The 18,424-nt window shown below is 46.5% G+C and overlaps 1 protein-coding gene across 2 annotated transcripts in view; it reads left to right on the forward strand.

The window, feature by feature from the left end:
- The window catches only part of LOC119390412 (uncharacterized), a 133,247-nt gene extending 117,960 nt beyond the window's left edge, over positions 1 to 15,287 (forward strand). For both annotated transcript variants that reach the window (XM_037658026.1, XM_037658027.1), the window contains exons 3-4: positions 2,965 to 3,232; positions 14,605 to 15,287. In XM_037658026.1, the coding sequence (XP_037513954.1) occupies positions 2,965 to 3,151 (187 nt within the window). In that variant the 3' untranslated portion in view covers positions 3,152 to 3,232; positions 14,605 to 15,287. The remainder of the gene's footprint in view (positions 1 to 2,964; positions 3,233 to 14,604) is intronic.
- The last annotated feature ends 3,137 nt before the right edge of the window (positions 15,288 to 18,424 follow it).

Consider the following 18,424-nt stretch of genomic DNA (forward strand, 5'->3'; position numbering starts at 1 on the left):
TATCAAGCTTGCTGCTTGATATGATATTACTTGTGAATATAAAGCGCTTCAGCCCATATGACTTCCACGTGAGAGCGGGTGTACAGCATACGCAGTAACGAGCATCGGGATTGCCTATATCCAACTAATTGCCCACGAGGACAACTCATATCACTTTATTTCGGCGGAATGCACTAGTATTTCTGCTTCAATTTACACGATTATGTCGATACTGGAGTGTGAAGATGTTTTTCAACGGCAAGTGTTGTTATTTTTCTTTTCTGCACCTGTGCACCGGCCCTGTTCCCTGGTAGCTTGTAGTTCCCTGAATAAAACAGGCAAATCGACCTTTACATGCTAACGCATCTTCGCCGTCAAGCGAAGTAGTTTCGAGATGAACGCCTATTTCCTCGCTGCATAAACGTATTACCCACTGCTGCGGCCAAACAGATGGATATATGTAGTAGTACGCGTGTATTATTTTATTGCGCTCTTTTACGAGCAGACAGCCAATAACAGCCGACATTAGCCAGGCTGTGTATCATGCAAGTAAACGGGTTGAAATATAGCATCTTTTTCGAGCTGCGATATTTCTACCTTAGTTCGACACTCGCGTCCTTTGCTGATAATTTGCATGTGCAAAAGAAGGGCATACGCATTGCATGGGTCCGATGTCATGCCGGTGGTTTGCGAAATTTTCCTTGCCACTTTTGACTGTGTGTTAAAGCTTAAGCTGGTTCATTTTTTCAATTTGAGAATTTTTAGGTATGTAGACGATTTTTCTAATCATACTAAATCTTTCACCGGGCGAATAACTTGCAGAAGTGGCTCCTGAGATTTCATGTCTTTTCCAGCGGCTCAAGGCATCTCAAACTCACTTACGAGCATGTGCACGATGGGTCAATTCAGTTTCTAGATCTAAAGCTATTTTTAGCTCCGCGGACCATGCATGCTGAACATTCAAGCCCCGGTTGAGCAAAGCACTGCTGCCATTTGATTAATCCAATTCAAAGCTAATAAAATGGGGCTTAGCTTCATCATGTTTCAGATCAGTGCTGGCAAAATCATGTCACCACAAGCAGCTTTCCAGTTTTCAACTATATAGGTCGACGCGTCTGAAAAACGCGGGTTTTCTGAGCTCGCTCTTGCTTTCAGTCGCAGAATCGGCACTTGTTAAGCTACAGAAAAATGACAAATACTTCTGAATTTCTAACGAACAAGTAAGTAGGAGGATATTTGGAGTGCTTCCTTACATTCATGAGGTTTCTCATAATATTTAGAAGGTTGCTGGCGAACATGGGGATGATGTTGTCTTTTCAGCACATTGTAAACATTCTCCGTTGTGTAGAATGGCGTCAGAATAAACCACAAGGATGGTCCCCTGTGACATGAAGCACGAAAATTTGTATGCGCCTTTCGCAACGCGTGTCATTAACAAGATGTTCCTTAATTGCGGCAGATCGGACAAACCGGGAGGTGCATGAACATGCTCTTGCGTGAGCATGCGCGTTTTCTGGGGGCTGCTGGAGGGTCTAACTTGGCAATTCACTGCCGTAGCTGCAGAGGCTGCTCTCCTAGGTTATCTCAGACTGAGATTATTGGCAGGAAAAATTATCAGTTACAGAGAGAGAGAGAGATTGTAGAGAGGCCGTAGCTACGCGTTCATTCAAGGATGGTGACTGCGTCAGTTCGCCGGCAGTTTCAGTTACCAAGAATGTACTTATGCTCCTTTCCACGTGATGCTAAATTTTGGACTCCTGTGTGGTCTTCAGGCGTTTAACACCTGTTGTGCACTCTTCTTGAAGGTGTTCATGTCTCGTTTATCGTTTTATTTTGTCGTTTCGCGGTCCACCCGTGTTTCTGATCTACAGAAGCTCGGCGTTGATTCAATAAAATATCATTTGTAAATACCACTTCGTATTGCCTCTTTCTGTGTCCCGTGTGTTCTTGCGGTCAAATTTGCTAATAAGATATATAGGTTATGCTTCACAGAATCCATGCGTGTCTCTTTCCATAGTGTCTCTTTCCATATCCATAGAGTCTCTTTCTTTTTGATCACAGATTTACGTGCCTTTTTATACTCTCTACTTTACGTCATTATAGATCTTTCTTCCTTTTTTAACAGCTGAGCTGCTTAAGCCGACCGCTAGTCCGTGCAGAGGGAACAGAAAACTATCATCATCATGCACAGACACGCGCTCTCATCGTCCTCTTCTTCATCTTCTGCTTTGCTCCCAGAAACGTGCGCCGATTTGTCCGGCGTGAGATGCAATAACTCTGATGGACGAGAGAACGAGTACACTGAGAGAGAGAGAGAGCAAGAAAGATACAGAAACAAATAGAGAGAGAGAGAGAAAGGCAAGAAAGGCAGAAAAAGATAGAAGGACATAGAGAAAGAGATATAGAAAGAAAGAGACACGAAAAAGAGATAGAAATAAGAGAGCGAAACAGAAAGAGGAAGAAAGAGAGAAAGAGAGAGCTATAGAAACAAAACAGGAAGGAAGAAATGGAGAAAGAGCAAAAGAAAGAAAGATAGAAAGAGCGAGAAAGAGAAGCAAACAGAGAGAGAGGGGGAGAGAGAAAGGAATAGGAATAGACAGAGTCGAAAACACATTGGAAACGCGGAGAGAAAGAGAAAAAGATAACGAAACAGAGGAAGAAAGAAAAATAAAGAGAAAGAGAAACGAGGCAGGGCACCTACCTAATCACTCCCCTAAGGCTTGGCTCCACTAGTGCGAAGCTGACTTCATTTTTTCAGGCTTTAGCTTCGAAAATGTTTTTTTTTTCCTCGAAGCTTCTTGCGTCAGCTTCCTCAAGGCTTGTTGCGTCAGCTTCAAGATGCTTCAAGATGCAAAAGCAAAACATGATTCGCTTTTGAAGTTCATATGGTACGCTTAAGGGCGCTTATGGCGCATAATGGTAAAAAAAATTCTGCGTAAAAAGCGAAGTGCCTAACCGAATCAATCCATGCCGCTTGGTTCGCAGGTTCGACTCCCTAAGCGGACTGACCTTCGGTGGCGACCATGGTGGCCTCCACAAGCGCGGATACGGTCACGGCGAGTTCGACGAGATCGACCACGCCGGGTGGCCGGGCTTCTACAAGCGAAACTTCGACGAGATCGACAGGACCGGCTTCGAGGGCTTCTACAAGCGCTCGGCCCGGGAAGAATGAGCGCCACGATAACACGGGCGCTGTTCCACCTGCCTCACCACAGGTCTCCCCTCAGTCGCTGTCACCTGTCAATCACTTTAGGTGCGTACAAAGAGCGTTTGGTAAGAGCGAATTCATTTGCGCTCCCAGTAAATTGACAAAAGAAAAAAATTGCAGCATATCCACGGGTGAATGATGAAGAGCTTGGGCGAAGCTCCTGAAGCAATCATGGTTGCACCATGAAATGTTCAGTGGTTTCGCCCAGCAGTAATCAAAGCGATACGCCGCTTTGATTATCTTTCCTTTTTCCTTTTATTTTTTATTTCTTATTTCTTCATTTTTCCTTTTTCCTTTTATTTTTTATTTATTTATTTATTCTATTATTTTTTTAATTTTTTATCTCTATGGGACAGCGCCATCTAGTATATCGTCACCCAACTGCAGTTTGCATGCATCTCTATGGGACAGCGCCATCTATTGTATGATACGGGAGACGCGACGGCGGGGACACGCCGGATGGAGCGACGACCGACCAGGTGATGCTATAAGGAGCTCCGCTCATAAAACTGACAGGGTCTTTTATGCATTCGCCTAAGACGACTCGAAGGCGAAAGCCATTATTCGTATTGATGCTCTTCCGCCTCCTACGAAAGCTTTCTGCACCTAACGTGGTTTTGCACTGACCTCACGATCGGCGGCATTGCAAGCTTTTTGCACGTCACCTGGTTTTGCACTGCCTCCGTGATCGGCGTACCTTTGACCAAGCGAGTGTGTCATGTGATGACGTCAAAATTTTTGGCGATTGCTAACGTCATGATGACGTCATACGGTGACGTTATCACATGATTTTTTGCATCACACTTGTTGACACCGACGGTCAGTTTTCGCGTTTGACGAGGCCAGGGTCAGGGTACAGTGTAAAACTCACATCCACCTGAGACTCGAAGGCGAAAGCCGCCCGGTGTGGCTACTTTACCACGAACTTGCCTCGAACGCCGCTTATTTTTATTCAAGTCACGTGAACGCCGCAAAGGCGAAGTTAACGCGGAGCTCAGCGAGAAGCGAACGCTACGCGCCAGACGTAAACGTGACGGATTCTCTCGGTGGATTTCATGCGTGGTGGTCGCGTCGTCCGCGATGCCGAGTTTTCTCGGCCTCTCGCCGATCGTCGTGCCGCTGCGAACGGTTGCGTCGTCCGCTACGCCCAGCACCTCTCTCGGATTGAGTTTCGACTCTCTGTGATGTCCGTGCCTCTGGCCGATCGTCGTGCCGTGACGGTTCCCACGTCAGCCAAGCCGAGCACCTCTCACCGATTAAGGCTCGCCTTTCCGTGATGTCCTCGTGCTCCTGCTCATCGTGCCCCGTCCATGAACTTCTCTGACAGGATCCCCTACTCCTACTCTTTCCTTTTACTCTTTTAATCCCTCCTTATCCCATCCCCCTGAGAGCTACTGCTGAGGTGTCATCCCCTGAGATAGACAATTGCGGGGCTCTCAACTTTCTTCACTTCCTGTTTTTTTATTATTATCAAGAATCACTCCCCCACGTAAACGTGACGCAAGCGCAGTGAAGCGTACGCAGGTGCTGCCGGCGCCATCCAGCGCCGTCACGAATGCGGAGGAAGCGGTGCGTGCTACACGCGGGCGCAGCGAGTGACGTTACCCTTTTCCTTTCCTTTAACTGAGACTAAGGGTGCAGTAGTACACTACTGTGGTCTTTGCGTGGGAGCCTGCTGTTGTACGTGTGTCTACACCCCAGCCCCATTTTCCTGGCTCTATTTGCAGTGAAGCTATACGCATTCTACGGTCTAATGAGAACCTTAACTAATCCTAAGTATTACACGTGGTGGGAATACTCCTTACTATCCCCAACGATTGGGTGTTACGCACCCGCCAAACGCCACTTTCCTATATTCACTTACGGCGGACCTAAGGACAGTTTTCTGCGCATTCAGGGTGTAAGTGCTGCTATTAATTAGGTTTTAATTATCTATCGACGGGGTTAACTGAAATTTTTATTCACTCATCTTAATCAAAATTAACCTATCTATCCTATACGAGTGTTAGGTAGATCTATTACTACGTTTTTATAAACTTTTTTCTTTTGTTTTCTTCAATTATCAGACCTTCATTACGCTCTTTATGGCATAAATTAGGGTCATGAGAGGTCAACCTTTCCGCTATACCCTTAAGTCGCTAGGAGCTGACGCCATAATAAATAACTCAATGCATCCGATGTTAAATTTCACCCATAGTCCCCTGCTGAGCCCGAGTCACTTATTTTAATATTGACGGAGCGCCGAAATTTAAGCGGAATGAACAAACCCCCCTAATATTTACATGCCTTTATAAGAAGAGGTAAGGATTATTCCGGGAGCCTCCATTACAGTGTTTCTCATAACCACTGTGCTCTAGAAACATTGTATAGGTATTGATGAATCCACTAAGACAAGGGCATGGGTGCAGTGTCATCCTTTTCAATAATACTGACGTTTCTTTTTTTTTTTTTTTGCGAACTGTGTCGATTGAATGACTTTTTACGCGTACGCTCTAGGTACACGAGGAAAATCTGACGCTTGAAGCCCGCCACATTAGCCTACAAAATCAGGGAACGAAAACTTTCGCAATGTGTCTGCGGTAAGCGATTCATTCTACAGCTTCGACGATGTTGCTTAGGGATATGTCTAGATTGCGTGTAACCACAGTTACGCGTTATTTGGGGACGGATTTGGGGACCTCTAGCCCGTGCACGAATTCAAATTAATTTCGTAGCTGCTGCTCGAACGCCGATAAGGCTACCAATAAACCCGAAAGCATTACGACACTCAATGTCAATAATAACAACAGTACAGACGCGAGCCTGTGGTGCCTTCTCTCTAAGATATGGCACATTTCGCAGCTTCCCCGGCGCTGCAAGTTATTGTGCAAAGGATTTCCAATTGCCGATTTTACGACCACCAGTGGTATTTTCTGCTGATGTCGAAACCCCTCATACAGTGGTAGCTTATAACGTTCCAAGAAGCAATTACATATTATATAAAGACGCAAAAAATATAATCTGCACAGTCTGTTCCTCAGGCTGAAAGCCAGGATACTAAACATTGTTGCGGCGGCTACAGCAGTGTCACCCATAATTCAGCGTGTGTGACAGATGACGAGCGGTCGCCACCTCGGATACAGCTATGAGGGAAATGGGTTCACCAGGACGCCACACTGGGACCTGCTTGTAGCACGCACGTTCAGCATCTGCGTAACAATACCATCGTGGTCGTAATCTCTCCCCTGTGAATCGGGACCGACGATTGCCTCGCGCCAGTCACACGCATCAGTGTCCAGCCGTCGTTTTTTTTTTCTTGTTGCGTTACTTGCACAATACACGCCAATCAGAAAAGGAAAAAGAAAATCGCCGTCACAGCGAAACATTTTTTTTCTGCAAGCACGCTCCCGCTTTGTCATGCACAAAAGGTTTTCACGTATACATTAGTGGCACGCACGTAAACTGCATTGCTGCCGCCGTTGTTGGGCCATCATACGTGAGACAAGGCACGCCGACGTAAACGTCTACGTGAAAACTCCGCGCTATTCGGGGCGGCAAAGCTTTACTAGAGGATAGCGTCGTGCTGTACTTTAGCGCACCTTCGAGGGCCGTGCATAACAACTCTCGACGTAAGTGTTCTGCCCAGCTTGACTCTTGCGGAATAAAGAGGGAGATGGAGCTAGAAGTACAGAGGCGAAGATAGCACCGGGGCTACTGGCATTAACTGTCCCTTCTCCTCTCTCACTTGGAAACAAAGGAGGGTGCTGCGTCTTGACCTCGGTCGTGTACGGTCTGAGCGACGCCCCGGGGAGTCGTCCTCGAGAAGGCGCGATCACACACGTGGCCTACTCGGACCCATCGCCGTCCCCCTCGCATCGCTACGCGCTCCAAATGCCAGCGCTCCCCGCGGCACGTCGCGACCGTCTCGTTTAGCCTTCTTGACCCTCTCCTTTCTCTCGACGGCCTTCCTTTCTATCGAAGAAATTTCTTTTCTAAGCTACGTGTCTTGAGATTACGCGCGAGCATATTTTCACTTATAAGGGGCGCACGATAGAAAAACGATAAGACTGTCGAGACGAGGGCCTCGTAAACTTGCGAGCCATGCCGTGGAGCACAAACACGTGCTTCTCTGTGGTTGTGGATCATGACGATATGTGTTCCGATGTTCCGACGCATGATCGCCCAAGCACCGCCTGTCTCTCGCGGCAATATGTTGAAGCGGGCCGATATCAATAACGGCCTAAAATAAAGGCTAAGGCTTCTCGAGGGAAGCTATGCAATTCAGAGTTGCCCACTCATTGGCGCTCGAGTAAACGTGGGCGCAGAAGCGAAAACTACGTTGGCAACGCTCGTCGAGCGAAATGCAGCGCTGACGTTTTTACGGTGGTTGCGAACGATCCGTTCTGGCGTGTCGTGCATGGGCTGACGTGTCAGACATTTATGCTTTCATCCTTCGTCACACCTTTTAATTCACATTCAGCCAAGTTCCTCAAAGCAGGAGTCGTAAAATTTGTTTGCCGTTTACCGGTGCCAGCAAGTAATCTATAGCGTGTCAAAAAACGGCACCGATCTGATTACGAGCACGCAAAGTGGTTGAGTTCCGTTACGGTGCGTTTGCCTTCTGCGCAGTTTTACAAAAATCCTTCATGGGCTCCCTGGCTTCTCCAGCCGTCATCCATGCGAGACGACGGTTCTATATTACATGTATTCTGTTGATGTTTTTCTCAAGGGGCGGCGGTGGTGGTGGTGCTGTTCAACCAGGAGAGGTCACTCTGGCATACAATACCGGCAAGTGTTCCTCCAGAGCCTCTCATGAGTTGATAGTACGGTTGTGTGACGAGCTGTCGGGCACACTTTTTTAGACATTCATAAGTGTACGAAGTCATCAAGTTCTCTGAGGAAACTTGCTCCATGCACCATGTGTGTGTGTGCGCGCACGTGTTTGTGCGTTAACCGTTAACAACGTTAAACGTAGTCAGCTACAGTACCGAACAATGCATTCTAAACGCACGGCACAACCAGTCGTTTGTTTTGTAACAGCAATGAAGCAGCTTTTCAAGAATGGCTCGTAAGATCGTCTTTCGAGTTGCTTTCTTTTTTGTAGAACATTCTCATAAGTCAGAGTCGGATAATCCACGATCTTTCGCGGAGGAGTACGTTCCGAACACTTTGGTGCTTACCTGCACTTCCATGCAATGGACATTTGCGCAAACCAATGCTTTTGTCTCTTTTCTCACCCCCAGTTTCCTTACACCATTGCAGAGGGAGCTGCTCATGCACATCGTGATTATAGGTAACCTTCCAAGACGACGACGACGAAGTGTCTGCCTAGCGGTACGCTGTTCGAGTATGTTAGCGTCAAGGATGGCCGTGGACCGCAAAATAAAATGCAATAGGAAATGCAACGCACGGCACACAGTTAAAAGGGAAAACGAAGTTTACATTTAATGATCAAAAACTTAGTTACAACGCAGAACTCACGACGCAGTCTCATACGCACATCCGCTCAAATCGCACCGCTAACATGCACAACCGCTCGAATCGCCCGCACTTCGCAGTCTCTTCTCGTTGCTCGCGCTTCTCCGTCTGTCTCGTCCTTCCCGCGCATTTTGCTCTTTTCACGGACACAGGTCCGAGCACACAAACGCGCACGTTGACACAAACACGCATATACACATCCACACACACACACGCACACAAATGGTTCCACGAAGTCGGAGGGTCTGGGCGGCCGGCTAGGACCCAATTCCACGCAATCGAGGAAACTTGGTGTCGAACGCCGAGCCGAGCACAAAGGCGCAAAGTATCGTGTTTCACCTCCTGTGCCAGCGGCACTGGCGCTGTCTCAAGCAATTCAAAGCCGTGCTCATCTTCGTGCATTCGAAACAGCATAGCGCAGTAAAGTGGGGCTGCCTCCTTAATTCTGCCCCGGCGCCCCGCGGCGAAGGGACGCTCGCCGATCTCGGCAGTCTAGAAACAAGCAGGAGGCCCCTTCAAGCAGCTAACGAACACTCGCATGACAGAACACACAAAAAAAGGAATAAAACGAAACTCAAAGATGTGAAGCAGTCGTGTACAAGTATCTCTTGCTTTTTTTTGCGCAAATATGTGCACCTCGTGAAGCCTCCTACTGTGCTCATCGGCGATGAATGTGGACCAGTTCAGATATCTTCCAGGTCCTGTGGCATCAGCGGAGGCCGCGTCCAGGAAGCGGACGGGACCATACTGCGACAGCGAGGACACTGATGTCTACTGACTGACAGGCCACCTGACGACGACCTTGAACTTGTAATGAGCCGAAGGGCGAAAACACGTAACACCATTACATCTTCATTCCCGAACACACCGTATAAAAGAGCGCCAAGAAGGCCCGAAAGGAACACCATAATTTTCGTTCCTGCTCACCATAACGGCATCAAGAAACGCCTCAGCAGGCAATCTGTTTCGATGCTGCTCGAGGGACTGGTGCCAGATAAAATCATCGACGTCAGAGTGAACCCGCGTAAGAACGTCATGGCGATTGATGTTTCCCATGCTCCCGCACTGAACATACTACACAACGTCACAGAGCTGGATGGAATCAACGTCCGCTCCTACATCCCGGTGGGCTCCAACGTCGTTACCAGCATCATCTACGACGTTGACGCTGCCATTCCCAGCTCCTACTTGTATAGCCTGGTCAAGCCAGCTAATGAAGCTAGCTTCATCGCCAAGGTTGCTTGTTTGGGTACCTCACGCTGCTTGAAAATATACTTTAAAGGCAGCTATCTACCTTCGTGTGTAAAGGTGGGCCACTTGCGACACCCTGTAAGACCTTTTGTGCCGAAGCCACTGCAATGTCAAAACTGCATGAAATTAGGTCATGTGAGAAGCGTATGCGAAGATAAGCTAGTATGTTCTCCCTGCGCTGAAACCCATTCCGCGGACAGATGTGAAGCTAATGTCCTGATGTGTTCAAAATTTAATCCACACCATGAAGCTTCCTCAAAAGATTGCCCAAAAATGAAAAGCTAGATAGCTGTGTTGAGACAAATGGCGAGAGACCATACATCGCATCGCGAGGCCGCCGCAACCATCAAGAATCGGCGCCGTCGGTGCCGAAGTTCACCGGAGAAAACCAATGTCTCTGCACCCGCAGAACCCATTGGACGCCCTGTTTCACCACCTCCTTTGCCACCCGGACTTTACACGGATGGTATTAAAAAGAATGCAGTGAAATGCATGGTTGCTGTGGATTCCACTTGGCCTACATTGCCGAAGCCGCAGCCATACGGATCGGCGACTGATACTACAAACCAGAACAACATGAAAGGCATGGACACAAATAATAATAATATCTGGGGTTTAACGTCCCAAACCCATGATATGATTATGAAAGACGCCGTAGTGGGGGGCTCCGGAAATTTTGACCCCCTGTGGTTCTTTAACGTGCACCTAAATCTAAGGACACGGGTCTCAAACATTTTCGCCTCTATCGAAAATGCAGCCGCCGCGGCCGGGATTCGATCCCGCGAGCAGTCGAGGTCAGCAGTCCAGCGCCATAACCACTAGACCACCGGGGCGGGGGCAGGCATGGACACAACTGACGCAGCTTGGCCTCCGTTGCCTAAGTCGCAGCGACATGATGATTCACAGTGCGCATCGGCAAGAGTGAACCCTGAATCTCCGACTGGCAAGTTTCCAGAAGAAGACAAATCAATCCTGATAGTGCTTGAATCACTGTTAGACACACTTCGCGTGTTCGTCGGCAGACTGAAGTCACCATACGCTGAGTTCGTACAACATGTACTGGATGTTCTATGTCCGCTACTTGCAAGCTTTCGGTAGGCACCATGACTCGACGATGAACAGTGGAACGCGAAACGCCTGAGGTCTTGCGTGCAGTACTATCGAACGCAACAGTGTAGTTTAAGCTCACGTGTATCTTTTTTGTGTGTTTCCTTATTTCTATTTGCTTATCTTTTCATCCCTTAATCCCCTTCCCCCAGCGTAGGATATCAAACCGGACGCGCGTCTGGTTGACCTTCCTTGCTCCTCCTCCTTCCAAGAAATCAATGAATCTTACCACTGGGCAAAATATTGTGCTACTCGAGAGATGGTCACGCAAATATACGTGACTGCAACTGCGCAAGCCATCGGAGTCAATTTGTCTTCCAAAGTTCCAACATCACGCGTTCCATCGAGGAACGCGAAATGAATTCGCGCTCTGTGGAATTAATGACGCAGTCTCCCGCCACGCGCAGGCAATTCTTTAATGCTGGGCCTTCCGAAGTGAGGCGGCGTTCGATCAGAACTCTGCTCACTCGTGTGCTCAGCACGGGTGAGAGAAGAAAAAAATCACCATCACGTGATCACGTCAGCCTCTCTCGTCATCACGACGTCACAGGTCGCCCAAATTTGCGACATCATCATAACGTAGCGTGACGTCCCATGATGACGTCACCACATGACATCGTCGTTTGGCCAAAGGTGGGCCGATCCAGGAGGCGCTGAAAAAAAGCACGGGAGATGTAGAAAGTCTCTAGTGACTCCGATCCCGAAGGCAGTGCAAAATCACGTTGGTTGCAGAAAGCTTCTAATGAAAAAGAAGGGAGGGGGGGGGGGATTCAGTACAATCGACAGAGAAGAAAAAGCTGGCTTTCGCCTTCGAGTCGTTTTAGGCAAATGCACCAGGGAGCACGTAGGGTTTTTTCCATCGAAGTACGCGGTGGTAGTCTATAAAGGCCATGAGCCGTCCTTGATGGATATCGCGGGAAGAGATCGCCCGTATCACTCCTCTCATGCTCCCCCCGTCGCCGAATACCCATTGACGCTTACACCGTTTTCCCACAATTTTATTGACAACGGGGTTTTCTATAGATAAATTGGCTTCAAAGATAATCTCGTTCGTCAGAGTTCGAAACTCTTCTCCTGCCTATCGAAACTTTCTAAAGCTGATATCGAAAGCTCATATCGCTTCCTATTTCCGGTCGTCCGTAGCACACGCTCACTTTTGCGAAACAATCGCTGCACTGCAGAGAGGGTATCTCCTTAAAAAGAACAGTAACACCAGCATAATCAATCTTCTTGCGCAATGCACTTGTTTACATCGTCTTTCCTTCTTTGCCAAGGCAGCTCTCGTTTTTCTACGCTGTCTTCGCTTATGATGAGTTTTCTCCACTTCAACCTATACGGGTCGCCCACTTTTTCCTCGCGGCGTTACTGGAGAAACTCTTTGTAGGTATTTGTGTTTTGTTGCTCTATGCATCAGCGCGCCTGTATACGAGTGACTATTTCTTTTCCGTCCTATAGGAAAACGTAAATTGAATGCGTATGCGCAAGAATATTTCAGCAAACAACTCACTGACCTGAAGCTTGTTTGTTATTTGATTCTACGTTCGTGCTCGCGTGTTCCCGATAGCGTTGGCATGAGAACATGTCTCGAATTGCAGCGCCGGACGCGTAATACGCAGAAGCCCATCATCGCGCCTCACTGTTCGAGAGAAGCATTTTGTTTCGACGGCCTCGCAATGTAGTGTCTGCGGAAAGGAACAAAAAAAAAGGAAAGAAGTCACTTGCGTTTGCGGGGAAAATTAGATATTTTTATCACTCTGTCAGAACGAAAGATGAAATTCAGTGTGAGCGGAGGAAAGAAAGGCGCAAAAGCTAAACTTTGACATTGAAGAGATCTACCGCAGGCTTGGCAGAGGTTTGGTAAAGACCTGAAAATTGCTACCACTACCTCTGATGTGCAAGGAGAGGAGAGAGGCAACTGGGCCTCTCACAGAAAAACAATATTATCGAACGAAAACGGAATAGAACTACGCCGAAAATATAAAGTTCATGTCTCCTAACTCGCAAAAAGCGGAGGAGGTCACAAGTTGGGATCAAAGGGCGAAGGTAAGGTTTTACTTTTGGGGTTGCGGGGAGGGGGGTTCGAATTCCCTGTACGTGTGTTTTTGCATGTGCTTTTACGTGTGCTTGTACATACGCATAAAATCTGCAAACATTTGAAACACTTCTCGGAAGAGTGCAATGAAAAACACTCAGAGTTATCCGAAATAATCATATTTTGTCGCAGTGCAGAGGGTGGCAAAGCCTACAGATTTCGAACTTGTATACTTGGCTTCCTAATGAATGACACTCCAAAGCGATGGTATTATAGCACTTTTTGCAAATTACGACTACTGGTGTTCCCTCAACTTCACAAAACCTATTTCATTGAAATCGTAGCATCAAGTGTCACGGCAAGGTTTTGCCTACCCGGCATGGCGGCAGGAAAACGTGAAACGTGAAAGAACCCTCAAGCAAGGAACACGTGATATGCGTTTATGGTCCCGATAGCAGTCACGCATTCGAGCTGGAGCTTTTTAGCTGAACAACAGTGAAGCGCACGCAGCGCGTATGCTCTGCTGCAACCTCCTGCATAGCAGACAATGAGGTCATGCACTTTCCCAACACGTGCGTGGAGGCTTTCGAAGAATGTGGCGATTAACTCAGCTCCGACTTATAGAAGGGCCTCCCGCGAACCATTGATCATAGACTGCCTGGAATTTTCCGATTACCCCTGCGAACTCGGTAACATCTAATTAAAAGTTCATTAAACCGCGCTCGCGGTTTCATACGATCGGAAAATATTGTGCGGCAAGGCAGAGTTTTTATGCTTCCAGATTAAGTGAACGTTTATTTGGGCACTTCACAGGTGCACAGGTGGATCTCGTGCGTGTGTACGTGTGTGTTTTTGCGAAAAATATTTATGCATTTACTAATTTAAGGTCACCAGGAAGCCGAAAGCATCCCAATATCGTTTGTTTCGGGGTACACAATGTAGAGTGGGAACCAGCGCACACTTAGTCAACGCTGAAACGCTTCATACAACTTTTATAAGAGGCAGTCGTGGAAGGTTGACTTCGATAATGTACCTGTCGACTTTATGTATTATATTATACTATATTATATTATACTATATTATATTATATTATATTATATTGTATTACAATATATTATATTATATTATATTATATTATATTATATTATATTATATTATATTATATTATATTATATTATATTATATTATATTATATTATATTATATTATAGTACAGTACATTATGTTAAGCAAACCATCTTGCCTGCAGAGCTTTTATGAACTGTAATATAAGCGCCTCCTATTTAGTTATTCTTCATTGTTACAGTCGTTTGGCCACTAGTGTTTTGAATTTTCGCGCTAATTTTATGCTTTTGTTAGACTTCTACGCATTGTTTTTAAGACCAACGGCCAAATATGGGGCAAGGCTTCTAATATTTCATATAAAGTAGGCGCATAACATGGCAGCATGCCTAATGTGTTGTTTCTCTCAAAGAGCCAATTATTGACTGCAGCGCTACCTTAATTATGCTGCAAAAAGCAGGCTGCTTACGTTGACTCCTTACCTTTGCTTGTCTCTGTCTACAACGCAGGCTACCCCTCATCGTTCCGGTTCCAGCGCCTCTTCTATTCGTAGTTCTCCGTTCCCGCTCGTCGTCAAGGCCTACCCCACACAGACCAAGGATACGAACCCACGCCGCTCAATTGAGACAACCCTGAAGTGGCACTGACATATCTCCCCCCTTTCAAGCCAGCGTAGGCTCAATCACAATGGTGTCGGCTTCGGTGAAACTAAAACGCCGAATCCAACACCAAGCACGGCCGAATATGCTTATTTTTTTTTCTTCAGGGCATGGCCTCTATAGCACCATCACTAACTACCCCCTTCATCGCTAGCTGTATTTTGATTACCCCCTCGCGTGTTCGATGTATAAGCTCGCTTCCTTTCTATAGCACGCGCGTCTTCGTGTTCAGTGACTTCCCGGCATCAGCTCTCCCGCCGTGGTCGCCGCGTGCACCTCTTCATGTGCAAATCACCTGCTGCCCACTCCCATTCTTTTCGGACGCAGCGGTAAACGCGAGTTAGACTGTCGTTAATGGATGGGTGCGCTGCCCTTCTTGCAAGGAGCGGCAGTTTGCCTATACGGGTCAGATACGAAGCTATGAGCAACGGTGGCAAGAAAGGAATGTTAACCAACCAGACCCCCGTCCCCCTGGAGTTAAATACTGTTGAGAATGAAACCGAGTTTTTTGTTGCAATAAAAGCCTCTCTATTCCTGTCTTGGCTGTATGTTCGTTTCTTACAGATGTTAGAATTTATAAACTCTTTGAAAGGTGAAACACGTTCTTTAAACATAGAAAAGTGTAGGTACATTCCTAATGAAGTCTAATCACTTATGTATCTTATATGCATTATTACATTTCATTACATTACGTACATTGTATACAAGTACTTCATGGCCGTGCACGGAAAGGTAATCGTTACGAGAATGTGTTACGTTGCTATCTGCAATATTAACGAAAATGCTTCAAACGTCCTACGCCAACTGAATTTTCATCGTGATTTTTAAGAAACAATAGCCCACGCTCGAAGTGGCTTAGTGTCATGCCATTGTGCCAGTGTGCTAAACAGTCAAAACCTCTGCGTGTGTGCTCGCTGCCCTTTCGTACTGAGGATTACGAGACCAACCGCAACTTGGTGAAGGCTTTGAATGTGCCCATCCGAGCAAGTCTTTGCCGCAGCGCCGTTGTTGCTACTGTGGGTCCCGCTACTTCCGCTCGGCTGCTACTAGTGTCGGCGTAAAAGTGGGCAACGTTGGGCACGGCAGCAGTGACGTATGAAAGTCGTATTTTCAGGCGGGAGATTTGAAGCGCGCTAACGCGATGCGGACCACTAAAAACGTGGTTTTATTTCAAAATAAGCACTTCCTTGGCACAAAAGCAGCACTACGAGGTTTCTGGACCGCTATTTCAACAATCAACGTCGACTTAATATTTGCCTTTAGTGTCCCTTTAACATGCGAATCATGTTATGTATGTCATGTACGGTATGATTTACATGCCACTGCCATGGTGTGCTTCCGGCCGTTTTGTTAACTGGATATATACCAAAATTGGTATGGCACGACACGAGTGCGTGATGAACATAAGCGACAGGTCATGCATTGTATATACCAGAATATGCGTTTCATTGGCATGGTGTATACTAGATTGTGCATGCATGCGTGCATGGCAAACATGCTTTATATGGTGGACTAGATGCCATGGCATGAATGATTTCATTTGGCTCAAAGACAAACAAGGCGATGTATGCAGCTCTTTACTGGCTGCTTCGCATTACATCGATTCCCACAGTGCGTGGGATCTGCCGAATTTTTTTTATATCCGTGAGTATAATTGCGCAACTATTTTTGTTCATTTATTTTCGCCTATTTCGCATTCACTTATGACAGGGAGCGCGGCACCACCGAGCCATGTCGTAACATGCACCAGGACTTGATGCGGGCCTAATACGCAAAGGTACCGATAAATGTAGATTATATTAGGAACAAAGAAGATACCTATATCGGGCTAGTCGCACGCTGGCTCCTGGTAAAAAACTTGCAAAAAGGGGACGTGCACAAGCAATTAAGAAGACAAAGGTAAGAGACTGCGCACAAGATAACTTTTATAATGCGAAAAGAATTTAAAACTCCTGCAGTCCTGAGCATACGCGACATCAGTCGCAGAACGTCACAAAAATGTAATGCACAATCAACCCAACCGATGCAACGCCAATGATGACAAGCATTTCCTTGTCTCTAAGACACAAGAACGTCGCTTTCCTGTTAGTGATACCAAAAGCGTCTGAAAGTTCTTATCTAAAATGTTGCGTTCCCGTGGCCCAAAACACTGGTACATTCAAGCATCGATGTGCACCCTCACGAAGTTTTATGTCACGATGTTTTATGTCTATTGTCAATATTACAACGCCTGAAAGATCATAAAGTGACTGTTCCGAAATGATCCTGGCAACCCCACGGTAAACAATTGAAGTAGGAAACCTTTCACGAAGACGAACTCACCTGCCATGAAGCGGTGACCATCGAATAAACTGTGGATACCTGCAAAATATTTTGGCCTTGCTCACGCAGGACAATCATACCTTATTTCGAACATTTCCCTCTAATGCCCCAGTAATCGTTACCTATCTCGCGTGCCTCTGCTTGCGTTATCACCGCGCGCCCGCTGATAACGATTACTGTGGTACTAGTAAGATGGAAAACGCCAATATTTTATCAACACACAAAAGGATAGGCGCAATAGATTTGGAGACTTACAGATCCACCAGCTTATTCTCAGTATTATAAAAATATTCACAAATGTAATTTCAAATATGGTGAGAGAAATAGCTGTCCGTAATCAACCCAGGGAGCAAGCTTGCTTCGGAAAGAGGTACTCTGCGATAGACTACAGCTATCTGATCAATAAGATAACTGAGAAATCTTAGTACAACAAAACAGTTAATACGGCTTTCATGGTTTGCTAAAAGGCATTCGACTTAGTCGAGATGCCACCAGTCAAGGAAACATTGCGTTTTCTAGGAGCGCTTGAAACATATGTGAATACCTCAGCCAACAACTACAAACATTCAACAACAGCCTTGCTTCTTCGCAAGAAAATCAAAAGAAAACAGAAACAGCTCCGCTTCGCGGACACCAACGAAGCTGGTGGCGTTCCCTTCGTCAGGCTAGCGCATTTTTATGTTTTGCAAGTTTTTCAAATATGTCGTATCCCTGCTCTTTAAAACATTCCTTGTTAAGCTTTGAGGTGGTTGTATAGTTTTGTTGCATCTTGACCATAGCACTCTTATACACAGGTTTACAAAGAAGCCTTCGCTTATGATGTTCCGATATGTTGTATCACTGCTCTTTATGAAACACTGTTTGTTAAGTTTGAAGTTGTTTTATAGTCACCACCTTTTATAACCACAAAGTATCACGTGAAAGTGTTGTGACTGTGGTAACGCGTACGCCATTTGTTGGACTAACTGCCTTCTGACTTTTTTTGTGTGGATGTTGTATTAGTGGGATTTACCCAATTTCTGTAGCACATACGCGCTTATGATGATGATAGTTTTCTGATAGCCCGCACGGTTTTCTGCGGCACATACCCGTTTGTTGGGCTAACTGTGGCCTTCATTTTTAGTGGACCAGTGGTGAGTAGTGGGATTTGCACAATGTCTGTGCCGCATACCCGCTTATGATGTCCACATGCGTTACCACGGATCCCGGACATTAAGGGCCCGACCAAGAACAGCTTCTCTGGCAAAAATGCGACCCAGAAAGGGGTTGGCCATGGATACACGACCCTTCCAATGCTGTTTACGGCGCGTTTAGGGAAACACTTGAAAGGACTAGATATGAACGAAAT

The sequence above is a fragment of the Rhipicephalus sanguineus genome, chromosome 4 (genome assembly GCF_013339695.2).
Source record: "Rhipicephalus sanguineus isolate Rsan-2018 chromosome 4, BIME_Rsan_1.4, whole genome shotgun sequence".
In the NCBI taxonomy this organism is placed as follows: Eukaryota; Metazoa; Arthropoda; class Arachnida; order Ixodida; family Ixodidae; genus Rhipicephalus; species Rhipicephalus sanguineus.